This window comes from Drosophila obscura, unplaced genomic scaffold, assembly GCF_018151105.1.
Source record: "Drosophila obscura isolate BZ-5 IFL unplaced genomic scaffold, ASM1815110v1 contig_186, whole genome shotgun sequence".
NCBI classification, from domain to species: Eukaryota; Metazoa; Arthropoda; class Insecta; order Diptera; family Drosophilidae; genus Drosophila; species Drosophila obscura.
This window is the reverse complement of record NW_024542774.1, coordinates 10000001-10015645: the sequence shown is the minus strand read 5'-3', so window position 1 is coordinate 10015645 and position 15645 is coordinate 10000001. Positions and strand designations below refer to the sequence as shown.

General features: G+C 42.8%; 2 protein-coding genes and 2 non-coding genes across 6 annotated transcripts in view; 2 read left to right on the top strand and 2 right to left on the bottom strand.

The window, feature by feature from the left end:
- Positions 1-742: 742 nt before the first annotated feature.
- On the bottom strand, positions 743-814 carry Trnaa-ugc. The gene has a single exon. It is a non-coding gene; the product is annotated as a tRNA-Ala (tRNA).
- Positions 815-1193: 379 nt separating this feature from the next.
- Trnaa-ugc lies at positions 1194-1265 on the top strand. Its single transcript has one exon. It is a non-coding gene; the product is annotated as a tRNA-Ala (tRNA).
- Positions 1266-3597: 2332 nt separating this feature from the next.
- LOC111076822 (Na(+)/H(+) exchange regulatory cofactor NHE-RF1) lies at positions 3598-14457 on the top strand. 2 transcript variants are annotated; one of them, XM_022370800.2, is made up of 2 exons: positions 3598-4030; positions 13034-14457. In XM_022370800.2, exon 2 carries the CDS (start codon positions 13039-13041, stop codon positions 13993-13995), a length of 957 nt encoding a protein of 318 aa, XP_022226492.2. In that variant the 5' UTR covers positions 3598-4030; positions 13034-13038; the 3' UTR covers positions 13996-14457. The 2 variants fall into 2 exon arrangements, with proteins under 2 accessions (XP_022226492.2, XP_022226493.2); XM_022370801.2 differs by lacking the exon at positions 3598-4030 and adding an exon at positions 12945-12967.
- LOC111076820 overlaps positions 14439-15645 on the bottom strand; it is a 2149-nt gene continuing 942 nt past the window's right edge. Inside the window, exons 3-4 of one of the 2 annotated variants that reach the window (XM_022370798.2) lie at positions 15267-15645; positions 14439-15205 (exon numbers count right to left, since the gene is read on the bottom strand). The exon at positions 15267-15645 is cut by the window's right edge and continues 371 nt beyond it. In XM_022370798.2, coding sequence (XP_022226490.2) covers positions 14697-15205; positions 15267-15645 — 888 coding nt within the window. In that variant the 3' untranslated portion in view covers positions 14439-14696. The remainder of the gene's footprint in view (positions 15206-15266) is intronic. The other variant, XM_022370799.2, reaches the window with a different exon arrangement.

The following is a 15645-nucleotide window of genomic DNA, read 5'->3' as shown; positions in this document are numbered from 1 at the left end:
TCCAGGAGCCTGGCTGCCTGGCTGCCTTGCTGCCTCGCTGCCTTGCTGCCATTTTGGCCATATCCATGTCAGGAATGGCAGTGGCCCAGCAGGCATACTCGTGCAATGTACACAGGAAGGACAGCAGCTCAAGTCAACTTTGCGGCTCATGCAAAATTTAATTTTAATTTCCACTGAGCAAATGTTGCAAAAGTGAGAACAAGGCAATTTCCTTTGCAGCCTCATCCACCAACACCAGCAAAAGCAGCAGCAGCGCCTAGACATGCCCCAACGCCCATGGCAGCCGCCTAGCTGAATGGGGAAAGAGCGTTACGGTATACACATTTTAACCACTTGACTGCATTGTGGCTTTGGCTTAAATGCTGGCCAGAAGTCAAACACAGGCCAAGAGAATCGTTCAAGTTTTGGATATGCCCCTGCCCCACTCTCGCTCTTTCTCACTCTCACTATCCGCCTTCCTGGTCGGGCAGCAATAGTGTGTTTTTGCCAATTGACATGCAGACCTGCCTGGCAGCCGTAAATCGGCATAAATAATTCATTATTGCCGCCTCGATGCGCATAAATCAAGTCGTTTTGGCCCTGGCCCGACTCTTCAAGAGCAGCCACACACAGGCAGCCACACGAAGCAAAATAACTCCGTGCTTGCTCCCTCTTTGATGTGCCTTCTCTGCTCTAAACATATATTTAAAGTTTCAAAAAATATAAAAATGAAATGGAGAAAAAAAAGACAAAAAAATGTACTTGGAGATGCCGGGGATTGAACCCGGGGCCTCTCACATGCAAAGCGAGCGCTCTACCACTGAGCTACATCCCCATTGTGAACATGGCGGCCCAATGCACGTTTTCCACGTTTGCACATGAGAGTTTAAACTGTCAACGTATAAAAGCAATGCTCTTAAATTTATAGTGAAATGTGGGCGATTAAGTGTAGGGAAATAGAAGGCAGAAAGAATTAGAATATTTTATTCACATTAATTTTAATTATTCTATAATTATAAATAATTATAAAGTTAATATTGTTTTTGCTTTTTCATAGCTAAGAAATAACCGAAATGCACGAAACAAGGGGTGTTTGTTTCTACACTTAACATGTACTATGTATTAACATTTAACAGGTATTACCTACCTGAGAAAAAAACTATCTGCCTTCTCTTTGAGTCTTCTGTTCGCATTTAGCGCTCAGATTTTCAAATGGGGATGTAGCTCAGTGGTAGAGCGCTCGCTTTGCATGTGAGAGGCCCCGGGTTCAATCCCCGGCATCTCCAAGTACATTTTTTGTTATATTTTTGTTAATTTTTAATGTATTTTCTTGATGCTCGCTGGTGACTTTTTTAGTGTGTTGTATTCGCCTCGAAAAATATTCCGATTTCGAGATCACAATCGATCGCATATTTTCGCTTCTTCGTAAAATCGATAAAGTGATCCATGTGTACACCAGGGGCGCAGCAGCGAGAAGCAAGCTTTCGCCCTCCCACTCTGTGCTTATTACCCCGCACACAACACACATGAGCCCGCATGATCGTTTCAAGCGAAACGTAAAATGCATGGCACGCTCGCGAGAAAGGGATGGCCAGCTGCTGGGTGGTGTGAGCATGACAATGAACAGAGCGAGAGGTACACAGAGACAGCTGAGTGTGAGCAATGGGGATTGGGATTGGGTGAGTATTCTCGAATAAGTTCCGCTCGCTGGCTGCTCGGTGCTGGGCGCCTGCTACTTTACTTGAAAAGATTGAACAATTTTTGCACGGTTTGAGCACAAAAAGTTCATTTGAGTTTCCCCCGTTCGAGTTTTTGTGGCACTTGAGATTTGAAAATGAGAGGAAAGGAAAGGGCGTATTTCAAGGGATTCCCATATGTTTCCATATTCCATAGACCGTTTCGAGAGTCGCTCTCTTCAATACCTGGGGGTGTTCGGAATGGAATGCAATTTAAATCATTTATTACGAAATCCCTGGGAGGATTAAAAGAAACTTTTTTATTGCAGGTGCACGAAACTTTTGCCAAATCTCTCGACAGACCCGGCACCCCCACCAACCAGCCTCCAGAATTGCATTTTCTCTTCTTATTTTGGTTCTGCTTTTCTGTTTTTCTGTTTTTGTTGTTTTGCATATAAATTTGTTGGCTGCCAGAGGTATTCTGCCTAATCCGGCGACGTTTCTTGGGGAGTTGCATTTAATTCCGCGCCATTTCCTATAAATATTCATGCTAAGCGTGATACAATGGAAGGGAAAGGACCCACCAAAGATAAACAGGAAAACAGAGCAGGTGGCGCCCTTCACTTTGGCCTTAATTAAATGTAAAAGGAGTCGCTCCTTAAATGCAATCGGACTCCTAAGTGGCAACTTATTAGCAATCTCATAATTGCCTCTGCTCTTGCCGCCCATTCCTGTCTCTGTCTGCCACATGTGCCCGGGGCAGGGGCAGTGGTATGGCTTGAGTGGTGGAGTGGTGGTGTTCCTCTCTCTCTCTATCGGGTTCTGTTGGCACAACTTTTTCAAAAACTAATTAAAACGATAAGAGCAACGCCGAAATGTCGCCAAAGAGAGCCACCGAAAAAAGCACCAACAGAACGGAACTTTGACTATTTCGCTTCGATGTTTATCTGGAAGAGAAGATATGAACAAATTTGCATTGGCATTGCCACTGTGCACAGAGTGCATACTATTTGGCTTTGTTTGTCATCCCGTCCCCGTACCGCCCCATCGCCAACATATCGCCACATCTACACACATGTGCAAGGATGCGGGCTGGAAGTCAATTTACTTCAATGGCCATGCGGAAATTAAATAAATTCCATGAGCAGACGAGCAAATGTCAGGTGAATACCAACAGACACCCGAAAATGACAGTTGTCAGCTGTCAAACCTGAACGTATGACACAAGTACAGTTGACCACAGCAGGCAGAGATGGCATAGGCATGGGCATGGGGATATTTTTTTAGTTTCAATCTGATGGATTTCATTATTTCGGCATGTTATGTGTATTTTGCAGCATTTGATTACATTTTCAAGGCTTGGGCAACGGTACTGTACCTGTACCACTTTCTGCAGTCAGCTCAGTCATGTAAGAAGAGGCTTCTCCCTTATTGTTTTACGAAATCCGATTTTCATTGGCTTGGGCAAAAAAGGATTTTCAGCATATGGTCGGACGCAGAGAGGCACATCCTTTGCTCAAATTGATTGCCATACAGGTAATGCATTCAGTTGGAAACCACAGTGGCTACCGCTGATAAGAAGCTCCTGCCACCCAGGGGGTGCAGACAATGGGAGTTAATACGGTTGGGGACTGGAAAAAGCCATTGAAATGTAAGACTGAGAGCGAAACCATTAACCGTTGAATATGGAAAGGTAAAACAAAATTTTGGCTATAAAAAAAGCAATCATCTTTTCTCATTTTCATAACTGATCTGAAAATCAGCTAAAAGTATGCTACACAATGCGCTATCGCGTTTGGTTTGAGCGTTCGGTTCGACTGGCGCTCTCTTTTGTATGAGAGCAACCTCACGATCAAACCCAACGCAGCTCGAACTTCAACTCGAACTTGAGCGTCGTTTGCCTACCCAATGCTAACAAGTTAACAAAAAGCAAGTTAAAGTTAAAAAGCCCGCGAAAGCGTTAACACGTTCCCCACGGATCTAATCGAGCGCGCTACAGCGATAGCAACAACTACAACCGCAACAACCACTCTCCCGCTCTCTTCTCTTGTGCTGCGCTCTCCCACTCTCTGGTCGTGGAACATCAACAGTTATTTTTACTACACCTGTGTTTCGTGTTTCGTGTTTTTTTTTTCTCTCGGTTCGCGTCGCTGCCAGCAGCTCCTTCATTAAAAGATAAGCGAGGCTTAAAAGGCAACAATAACGCGTGTGTCGTGGCTATGTGACAGCGTTTGCATACAAAAAGAAACAGCAACAACTACAAGCAGAGCAGCAGCAGCAGAAGAAGACGATAAAGAAGAGCGGCAAAAAAACAAGCTTACATTGAAAGGGAATCTATTTGCCTGAAACAAAAAAAAAACAACAAAAAAAAAACGGTAAGTTGTGATGAAATTTTGCTATCGTGTGTGTGGGGCCAGCCTTGATACAGTTGCAGAAGCATTGGCCAGCACAATCTTGAGACAATTGTGGAGCCATTGAATTCGAATGCAGGCGAGCATTTTAATGGAGTGCGTGCTCTGAAATTCCATTAGGCTGCGCGGTTACACGAAATATTTTCCACCGCTCGGATTTAATCTTAGAATGCACCAGAAAGTACTCTATTTATACGTGATTTGGTTTCCTCATAATGTTGTCGTATAACCACAGTTTAAGCGCATCCCATCCCATCCCATCCGCAAAATGGTTGTTAACGACTTAATGCAGTTAATAAAAACCCATTTAGTTTGAACGCTTGCCAAATTGAAAGCAATGAAAATTGCATTTTCAATAACTAAAATTAAATAAACAATTCGCACACGCAAACCAAAAAGATGAAGCGCCGACACAGACAGAGAAGAGAGACAGAGAAGAGCCCATAGAAAAAAAAGTGATAGGGAGACGGGTGGGGGGAATCCCTGATTTGGCTTTTAAACGCCATAAATAAACAAACGAAATTCAAATTAAAATTCATTTCTATTTCTGGCACCAGCTCGAAAAAGTGTGGCGGCTCTGCGTTAACTGTTTTCGTGCTGCATTGCACTCGCTGCCACTGCCACAAGGCTTACATAATAATTGTTTTGATTTATTGCCCCTCTCTGTCGCTCTGCATCTCGTGCACTCTCCTCCTCGCTCAAACCCTCCCGCTCTGGCGCATTGCATAAGGCCGTTTTCAAATGCGACATGCATGCCATTTTTTTGTTGTCTCTTTCTCTGTGGTTTGGCTTTGCTTTTGCTTTTGCCATTGCTATTCATAATTCGCTTTCAACTTTGCGGGTTTTTTCTTCTTCTCGTCCACCTCCTCCTCCTTCTTCTTCTACTTGGGGCGTTGTGCCACTCCCCTCCTCTTACGACGGCTGTGTCAACTCCGGTATTCCAGCAATGTCCCCCCCCCCCCCCCACAAAGCAGGTTTCTTTGATGGTTTTTATTATTTTGTTGGTTTTGGTTTTAGATTTTGTCTTTATTTTAGTTCAAGTCGGTTGCCGGAGAGGAGGGCGGGGGGCATCGCGTCGTTTGCTATTAATTCACCGGTTTACTTCACCTGATCGCTGGTTGTGCATTTTTGTCGCGTGTTTTTCTGGTTTTCCCCAGGCCTGCGATCTTTTTCCACGGTTTTTCTTGTGGTGTTGGGGGTTTTTGCTCTGACAAACTAGATATGTACGATCTTCTCTGGGCCCTGGGTGTTCTCTGGTTCTGTACCACCCAATGCTATGCTAATTCGATTAATGGCTCCTGCTTTGGTATTTAACAATCAAGTTTTGCATTTAACACAGTTACAGATCAACTCTTTTTGGCACGTTCCCCCCCAGCTGTGGATGAAAAGATCTCGTGTGCAGGTACAAAAAATCAACCTGTTCTTGACGAGAATATACGTATTGTAGAATCGTATATTTGGGTACAAACAGAATGTCCAAAGGAATGATCATCGGTCGGCGTATGGCTTCGCCACACCTAAATGTTTCTTTGGTGTTTTCCTAGAACTTTCCAAGAGATCCATTCCATTAACAAATTCCCCTTAAACAGCCCTCAGAGTGATCATCGAACCTTAGCTTTCGTAGCCTTCAAAATCCATACCAAAACATGCCAAAAAAATTATAATCTAGCGATCTTTTGATAGATATTTTCCCAAGAATTTGTATACCCCCTCTGTATCTATTTATCATATTTAGGTAGACATACGGACGTTATCGTGATTCATAAGGTTCCCACCAACCATCCATTGAGTGGCATGCGAAAATCTACACAATTGCAGCGTAGATCTCAATGCACAATGGATGTACACTGTACAACATGTTGTACAGATATTTCTACCTATGTATATGCATACATACATTTATTATATAAATTTCATAGTTTTTTGTTTTCTTGTTTGTGTGTGTTTTTGTGATGTTTGGCTAACAATTTGCACACTTGGTTCGGCGCATTGTTTGTGTATTATTATTTCTATTTAAGCTGGCAATCATCATAATTTTTTTTCCAATTGTTAATTTCTAATATTCTCAAGGTCTGAGAAAACCATTGACGCAGTAGACTCGACAGCAAATGCAACGAAACGACGACTCACCCCAAAACCCAATACGATAATTTTATACAAAATCTTACTTATTCGCCTCGTTTTTTTGTTTGTTTTTTTATTTTGTTGTTAAACTTTCGAAAAAATAGTAGACAAAAATTGTATAAATTATACAAAAATATCTACGTTATTAAATGGCTATCCCATTCCAAACCCCCTCCTGGTCCCCCCGCCAAACAAACGAAAACGAAAGCCCCAAAAGGTCCGAACTCTTCTCGAGAGATCTCTCACACAAAAATGTATTTCTCTTCCTTCTTTTTTTTTTGTTTCTGTTGATTGGATGGACGGACCGGACGGACAAAACAGAGACCCAAACAAGATCCCAGCAACAAGCTCAAGAAACGCCTAAAAACAGCGGCGGCTGCTGCGAAGGGGCTGCTAGCTGCTGCCACAAAAACAAGTACAAAAGCCAAAGATATTTCAAAAGGCCAGCACAAAGAGCCACAAACAGACGCGGGGCAGAGCCAAAAAAACAGGTTCTAGAATCAATTTTTATTTTCTCAAGCTCAACCAAAAAAATAAAAAAAAGTTACACAAAAAAGAACGAAACGAAATCCCAGACGAAACAAGAAAGGAAGCTGAATTTGTAAACCCAAAAACAGACCTGTTAATACTCTAGAAAAATATAGTTGAGGGCGGATAATGTATATAACGTTTGAAATGGAAGATCATTTTGAAGTTTACGCTGGAGTATTTCTGGCTTGAGTATCTTCCTCTATGGCCGAATGTTTTTGAATGATTTTGAAGGTATTCCCTAGTTATTCCCATATTTCGGATTGCATAACACATCTCCCATGTCATAGACCCTATGCAAAAGGGTATCTTCAGTTCTCTGAAATATTCGCCGGCTGGAACGCACGAAAAATATTTGAGGCAGAGCTCCTCCACAGCATCAAAATGATTTTGGTTAGGACCAGGTTCTTACAGATCCAGAGAAAGAGAGAGACACAGCTTGTAAGTGGCTCTCTCTCTCTATTCTTCTCTCTCTCTCTCTCTCTCTCTCTTGGGCGATCTTTATAGCTTCCTTTTATTATTATTATTATTTTTTGTGCTGTAGTTGGTGTCTCAAATGTATCTGTATCTCTCGTCAGTGTGTATGTGTGTGTATCTTCGAGGGCTTTGTGTGTGTGTACATACACCACGTACTGTCAGATACATTTCGACTAGAATTTTGTATGGGCAAAACCAACAGCTAAGACAAGTTGTCTGCATGGCTTACATCAAGAAATTTGTCTTAAAAAATTGCATTGGTTGTATTTTTTGCATTGCATTTCCCCTCTCTTCTCTTTTTGTTTTTTTTTTTTGGCATAATTTTACAATTATTTGTTGTAACGCTCCGCGTTGTTTATTTGCTTATTAAAGTTTTGATTGATTGCCGCGTACACCGCCCAGAAGTACAACCAAAAAGATATTCGTACTCGTGTATCCGTTATGCGAGAAGACCTGAAAACCTGAAACCCAAGAAAAATGATATATGTACGAGTATTTGTATACATATGTATGTATGTATGTATGTACTATATGCCTTTGGGGGGTTTCTCTTTTTTCTCATTAATGAAATGAAACGAGCAAAGGGTAATTGCAAGATTCACTTTTTGTATCATCATTAAATTTCAAGTTGTTCTTTCTCTGAAGGAGCCAGATCTATATTTCCATCAAATATCTCACCTGCAGCTTCAACTATCGGGTAATACTCGTACATACAACATTTTCTTGTTTACTTAACCTCACTGGGGGGAATGCCATAAAATTGTGCAAACTATTCCCAATGTAAAGTGATATTTTATGCATTTTATACACGAGAAACTAACACAAATATTTACTTGGCCCGTTTGACATTGGTCGTGGGGCTCGGATAAATGCTTATGACCAAGCATTCAAGTGTCTTCTTTATGCAGGTGTTTCTCTCGATTTAAGCCAGAGAGTGAGACTCAGACTGAGGGCCACGAAGGGGTCACAGTCAGAGTCAGCGCCAGCGTCAGTTTTACATTCACATTTACAGCGTTTTTTGCCATTGTCATTGGATAATAGAAAAATGATCAGTAGGAGAATGGTTATTCGACTTTAAAAGTACCCTGGGAAAAAGAGATTAACAATAGAAAATTTTAGACAACAAAAGTAAGCAATTAGATGCATCTTACACTCGAATACATTCACTTAAAATTAAGAGACTGCTCAGTTAAAGCGGCAGAAGATATTTGGGGTTCTGTTCGAACGAGTTTCTTTAGCAGCTTTCCCCCCGCCCGTGTGCACTGTGGCTATGCAAAGAATAAATAATCCATAACCCGTTTCGCAGTGAGTTTTCCCAGGTGTAAAAAAAAAAGACATTTGCCAACAATTCCCAAGCACCCAAGCGGGGGGGCGACAACAAACGACAGTCACTCATGAGGCGCACACGCATCGCATCTGCCCCGAGATCTGGGAAGGAGGCTGCTGCTGCGGCTGCTAATGAGTTTTCTCTTTGGACCAAGTGATTCATGAACAGAAACAGGGCTTAGAACTGTCACCACATCCGTCTCTGTGTGTATCTCTGCGTCCGTCTCTGGAGGTGCTAAATGAGCCCCCAAAAAACTTCTTGGCTCTAATCATTTTGACGTCATCTACCAAAAAAATACCAGCTACGAGAATTACTTGCATAATTACCCATGAATATGGTGTAGTGTAAACAGTGAAGGAGTAACCGGTGGCGGGCCCAGAAATTCTTAATTAAAATCAAGAATTTATGATAAGATAAGCGAAAGGAGAATCTATTTGGCAAGCAAGAAATATAATATTTGATAAAGTCAAACACAGAAATTAAAATGTGTCTTATGTCGTTAAGATAATGTCAATTCCAATATATACAATGAGTAGTCGACGAGTACGAGTACCAACCCTCCTCTTGACTTCTGCGACGCCCTTCGCCCGCACAAGTCCTTGATCATCGATCGACTAAGATAGTGAAAGTTTTTGCCTGTACTTGGGACTCTGTTTTCTTGATTGTATATACATATATAAAAATCTCAGTTGAAAGCACATGTCGTCAGCTTTTGTTTAATTTATTACGTAGACCTTTTTCAATATTTCGCTAATTTTATAACAGACAATGGAAATTATCTTTGAAAATTCTTTTGCTGCTGGTTTGCGAATTTTCGACTGTGAATTATTATTATTATATTTCGTCTGGCATTAAATATGGCTCGTGATGCATCATTTCGTGAAATGTGAAGGGCTTATATAATACTTATAAATGAATCGAGTTGTTGCGCGCCTTTCTGGCATTGTGTCTGTCGCTATTTATGACAGCTAATTGCACATTTAGACAACAGGGTGGGGGGGCAGCAAACCCCCTCTCTCTCTCTCTCTATAGCTTTATCTTAATTGTTGTTGCCATGATGTGATCATCGGTAGGTTATGAGGCGTTACCTGTGGATCAAGGTGGATCGGATAACATTTTGAATGTGAATATCTCCATCCAAGAAATATCCAAGAGAGCAGTGCCAAATGTGGTATTCATAATTGTTTGCCACTTTTTCTTTGTTCAAATTCCACTGGTTTCACTGTTCCCAGAAGCGAACGGACACTAATAGACGGTTGACTCGCGTGAGAAGCTCTCTGAATGGGGAAGTAACTGCAAAGATTCTCCTGAATTGATTTCTAATCACACCACTGGTTAGAGCTATCTACTGGCCAACCCTTTCAACAATTTCTAAACACTTTTGATGGCCCTTTTTGAGAGGAAATCGCTAACAGGTGACTCTAACGACTCAGGAATATCTTATTACAAATCAGTTCCCATGAAGCGATATATTTTAATAGCCATATAAATTCCATTACCATCACATCTGACTCATTCGCTTAACTATTTCTCACTTCCTTTAGAATTTTTGCCTGTAGATAAACGCCAGCGAGAAGCTTCTAGAAAATGTATCTTTATCTCAATAATTTCGCTGTTAGCTTTAGCATTTCCGCTGCTTATCTAAAGACTTTGCATATTTGCACAACAACTATGAATAATTAAATTCGGCGCGAAATTTTCAAATAAACTGAAATTTAATTAGAATTTACTTGGAAATATGCCGCATTGCATCGCAAAAGTTTCCGCCACGTGCGATATTTATATAGGGATTTACGTGTATTTTTTGTTTTGACGCTGATGAGGGAGAAGTCACAATCAACAATTGAAATCATCTACCTGTAAGTGCCTAACGGCTAATTTGCTTTAATGATGAGAAACCGCTTAAGTCAACAAACAAGCTGCTGCCGCTGGTGCCACTCTGCTGTCTCTCCGCCAAAAAAGGTACAAGGGAGGAGGAAGAGAAGGGGTGAAACGATGCCCCATTCTCCATTGTGTGTACAAATATGTATCTATGTGTGTGTGTTTGTGCGAGTGTACTTCATGCTTGATTGCAAATTCAATTAAAGTTTGCCCCATTCTCGTAGAGCTCTCCTCTGATACTCGGATGCTCGCTCGGCCAAACGGACAGAAACGGTAGAACGGTGGCACGACAGATCAGAGAGAAGCGACAACGGCAAATCGCTTGACGGAACAAAGCTAAATACCAAATTATAAATGTACAAATATAAATTATTGAGTCCGACCGAGCTGAAGGGCTCTCAATGCCAAAATTTTAATCGGTAAAAAACATTGCAAATATAAAAAATATATTTAAATTTTAAAGAACGATCCCATAGTTCTCTAAAAATAATACTTCATTATAAAAGGTTCCCTTGCGTATAATTTTAAATATCAAACAGATATAATTCCTTGAAAATTCCCTTTAATTTGATATTTAATATTGTATTTAATTAACAATTTAAATGTTCTTCATTTCCATTAAACTGCCAATGAAACGTTAAAATAATGTAATTAATACTTGAGTAATCCTTTGCTTTTAAAGTACAAAAATTAAATTAATTAAATTAATTTTCATTGGATTTCATATTAATACTCAGCTGGCTCGCCCATTAATAATACGAAAACGAACAATATACAAATGGATGCTCCATTCAATTTCCGTCTATCAATTTAACGATTAGTTTGTTGATTTTTTGTGACATTTTTCGTTGCGCGAAATGCCACTTCCCGCTTCGCATCCAAATAGAAATCGAATCAACAAAAAATAAAAAAATAAAAACTTTTCAGACATGCAACATGCCAAGCTGTATAAACAATTATTATTATGTATTATACACATTATTACTATTATTTCCCTCCGAAATTACCCACATCCATTGAGAGCATCTTCCCCGCTCGGGGACGCCGCCACGTAAACGCTCTCATTGTTGGATTCTGAATTGAATTTTTGTTTGCGCTCCATTGTTTACCTTTGAATTGGAATTATAAATCGCTTACAATGGAAGCTGGTAGAGCTCGTCATTGGAGTTGGAGTGGCGGGGAAGTCAAGGTCATACCCCCAAACCAGACGCAAACACGAGCGAGCCTCATCTTGTTCCCCCTAATAAATTAAGTCGCGTACTCATCAAGAGGCTAATGCCAACACTCATAAATCTTACGGGGCCTGCCTCTCTCCAAAGCGATGATTCAACTTTAAACCAAAGGAAAAAAAAAACACAAAAATAAATAAATATATAAATAAAAAGCAAACAAATTTTCAAGCAAAGGCGGAACAAAAATGCCTTTGCTTTGTAATTTGCAATGCCTGGGATATTTTATATTTTTTTTTTGTTTTAATTTCATAAGTTCAGGGTCGCATCGAAATCGACATCTCGGTATCAGTTGAGTGGCGTTGGAACTTTGAAAATTACCGGGTAATTAATAATGGAGCGAGCGGAGATTTCGATTGTGAGAAGAGCGACGACAATTTCTGTTCGGGTGGGGGGTTCTGTATTTGCATACAGGAACCCCCCCACTTATGCACATGTCAAGAATTGTCTTGACAAATGCCTTTGTTTTTTGTTTTTTGTTTCAAGTTAGCGTGGAAAAATCACGTTGCCCTTCGATAAGCGGGCGTGTAAAATCAATTTTGAGCCATGAGCGCATGCAGTTGGAATTTTCTAACTGGATCGGCTACACACACAAAACACCAACTTGAGCACGGGCCATAAAGTTATTTGGTAAGCAGCCATAATTATGGCAGCCGCTATGGCAGCACTTATCCCCCCCCCCAGATATGTGGAGGAGGCACTCACTAGACCCAAAACTATTCCAATTTAGCCATAAACACGTACCATACGATCAGAGTGAGGGTGCCACCGGTGTATCGAGGGTCATGTGCCCTGCCCCCTGTACCCATGTGGGTCAGCATATTGTCAATGTTACCAAGTCGTACGTAGAGGGACACGCAGAGCAGCCCTGCGATAAGGCTGCACAAAAGCTGAATGAATGAAACATTTTGTTATCAACGCTGCCGCTGATTGCCATAAAGATATGTATCGTATCCATGCTATGTACCCTCTTTTTGGGGTTGCCTGACTGCGAAACTGGCTGCAGATCCACAACTGTATGATATTTGAGTAAATTCCAGACGCCTCTCTCATGCGACATACAAATACGAAAAAAAATTCATTACGAAATCTTGCATTTTATCAGCAAATGTTTTACGAAGCAAATGAGAATTTCTACAGACGAAATAGAGGCGATCCAGTAGGCTTGTTGTTACCCTGGGAATATTAATGAAGCTTCTGTAGCATTTAATTGGTTATGTTCTCCAGCTAAGCGTATATGCTTCTAGGTAGCTCGCTTTGCAGGGTATCCCTTGACATTACTTTGAAGAAACTAAAACATTCCGCCAGAGAACTCATTTCGCTATCGCCAATACAGTGAGGCGCAAGTAACCATAGAGCCAGCAATCCCATCTAAACGCATTTTCTTTCTTTTGCCCACAGCCATAATGTCGCCACAAACATCAGCGAAGACGCCCACACCACCCACATTGCCACCGGGTGTGACCAAGACCTGTCACATAGTGAAGCGAACCGATTTCGATGGCTATGGCTTCAATCTGCACTCGGAGAAGGTGAAGCCGGGACAGTTTATTGGGAAGGTGGACGCCAAGTCGCCAGCAGAGTCGGCTGGCCTGAAGGAGGGCGATCGCATCCTGGAGGTGAACGGTGTGTCCATTGGCAGTGAGACGCACAAGCAGGTGGTGGCCCGCATCAAGGCGATTGCCAGTGAGGTGCGCCTCCTGCTGATCGATGTGGATGGCAAGCCCATAGAGTTATCGCCGCCCTCGCCATCAGCCCTTTCCAATTGCAGTGAGCCAACGAATGGCAATGTCACTCCGAATGCGAATGTGAATGGGAATGGATACGAGGGAACCAAACAGGAGATGCCCGGTGCCAGTGCCAATATCAGCAGCATCAGCATGGTGAGCATGAAGCGATCCTCGAATGCCAGCAGCATCCAGAGCGGCAGCACCATGAATGCCAGCGACCTGGATGTGGTGGACAGGGGCATTCCTCCACCGGTAGCTGTCGTTGTCCCTTCTCCACAGCAGAATGGTAGCAAACCGTCCTCGCCGTCGCCGATCAACAACAACACCCTGATGAGCACACCGCCGCCACCATCCGCCGCGGTGGCCACCATGAACAGCAATGGCAATGTGTACAGCAGCTCCAATGGCAACACAAATGGCATGGCCTCGCCCACAGCCACACCTACAGCCATGACAGAGGCCCCGACAGCAACTCCCATGTCGACGGCAGCGGCAGGAAACCGGGCGGGCAGCCTGAACCTTCCACCGACGGCGGCCGAGATGCGGGCCAAGCTTGCCTCCAAGAAGAAGTACGATCCGAAGAACGAGAGCGTCGACCTCAAGAAGAAGTTCGATATCATACAGAAGCTCTGAGCGGACTCCCACTCAGCAGAAAGGCACCCGTACTTGTTATAACTTTACACGAAGCAAACAACCGAAAAAGGTTCCCCGAAATCTATTTAGTACATCGGCGAGGAGCAGCTGCAGCTGCAGCTGGAGCAGCAGCAGAGCATATATAATGTTTAACTATTTAGTACGAGTCACTTATGAACTAAGCAAGTTTTTAATTATTATCCATTAAGCAAGGACGCGATAAAGGACAGAAGAAGAGAAGGAAAAGGAATATATGTACCATATATCCACGATATATACCATATACGATATAGACATCATTTCAAGCTATAATAACGACCAACTCTCACAAATCGGTGAGGGTTTGTGGTCGTCTCTTTGCATTGTCGTTCATTGAACAACTTACCCGTTGAATATGTATTTAGTTTTGCGTATTTTTTCCACAGTAAATAAAGCAAAATTAAAAATAAAAAAATAAATATACGTATATGTACCTGCATCTGTTTTGTTAATTGACAGCCGAGAAGAGAATGGAATTGGAAATGTTTCAGCTGTTTAAACAAATTCTTAGACTCTCCAAAGCTTCAATTTAATAACCATTCCACAGAGACTCAACAGCTCGAGTACGAATAGATTTTAATACAAGATTCTCTACTAGACTGGGCCTTAAAACAGGCCTCTCTCTCTCTCTCTCACATTCTCACATACAACTTAGCCTAGGCTTACGAGGAGAGCTCCTTCCGCTTCAGATTGCACAGAGCGGCGGCCACAATTAGCATCTCGTTGAGGTAACCGAGCATCGACTTCTGTTGAATGGCGCTGTGGTGCAGCATTTTGAACTCTCGCAGCGTGTCGATTGTGGCGCGCAACTGGGCATGGCAGGCCGGCTCCTGCAGACGCAGCGTTGGCAGTTGCACGGACGGGGCGCGCTTCGAGATCAGGGCACCATTCACAATGGACAGTGACTCCTGGCTGGCCAACTGCCCGGCCAGGCGCTGGGAGTCGTAGCTGCTGACCGGTTGCTTCTGCTCGTCCAGCGATGCGGAATCATCATCCTCGACGGCATCGTAAATGGAATCAGAGGCTGGCTGCCGTGAGCGGGGCACTGCCTTGCCGGGTTCCGCACACAGCGTGAGGTAGTCGGGTACAATGTTCTTGAAGTTGCTGGCCTCGAACAGCTGCAGATCGTCGTACTGGCCGGGATAGGCGCTCGAGATGTAGCTGATGATGCCTAAGGATACAGAAGATCCTCAAATGAGCTATTGGGATCCAATTGGATTGCATTTCATTACCATTCGTGTTGATGCAGAGTATGAACTTGTAGCTCTGGCAGCTAAAGTCTAACGCCTCACTCACGTCCGTCTCCACGCACTCAATAATGGACCGCAGATGCATCAGATCGGACCGGTAGTCCAGCGGCGTGTGCTTTAGCCTGTCGAGAAAGTGGTTGGAGTCCGGCCAGCAGATTAAGGGCCTCAGGCAGCGAGCCAGCTTTATGATGGTCCGCTTGAACGTTTCCTCCGCATCGGACTCGCTCAGCTCGAAGCATTCGGCCAGCAGGGCAAACGACTCGTTCTGGCGCAGTTTCCTCAACGCTATGCAGCAGTCCAGGTGAGTCACCGCGGCACTGCGGCATATGTGTCGCTTCAGTATCGACAGATGCTCGCTGGC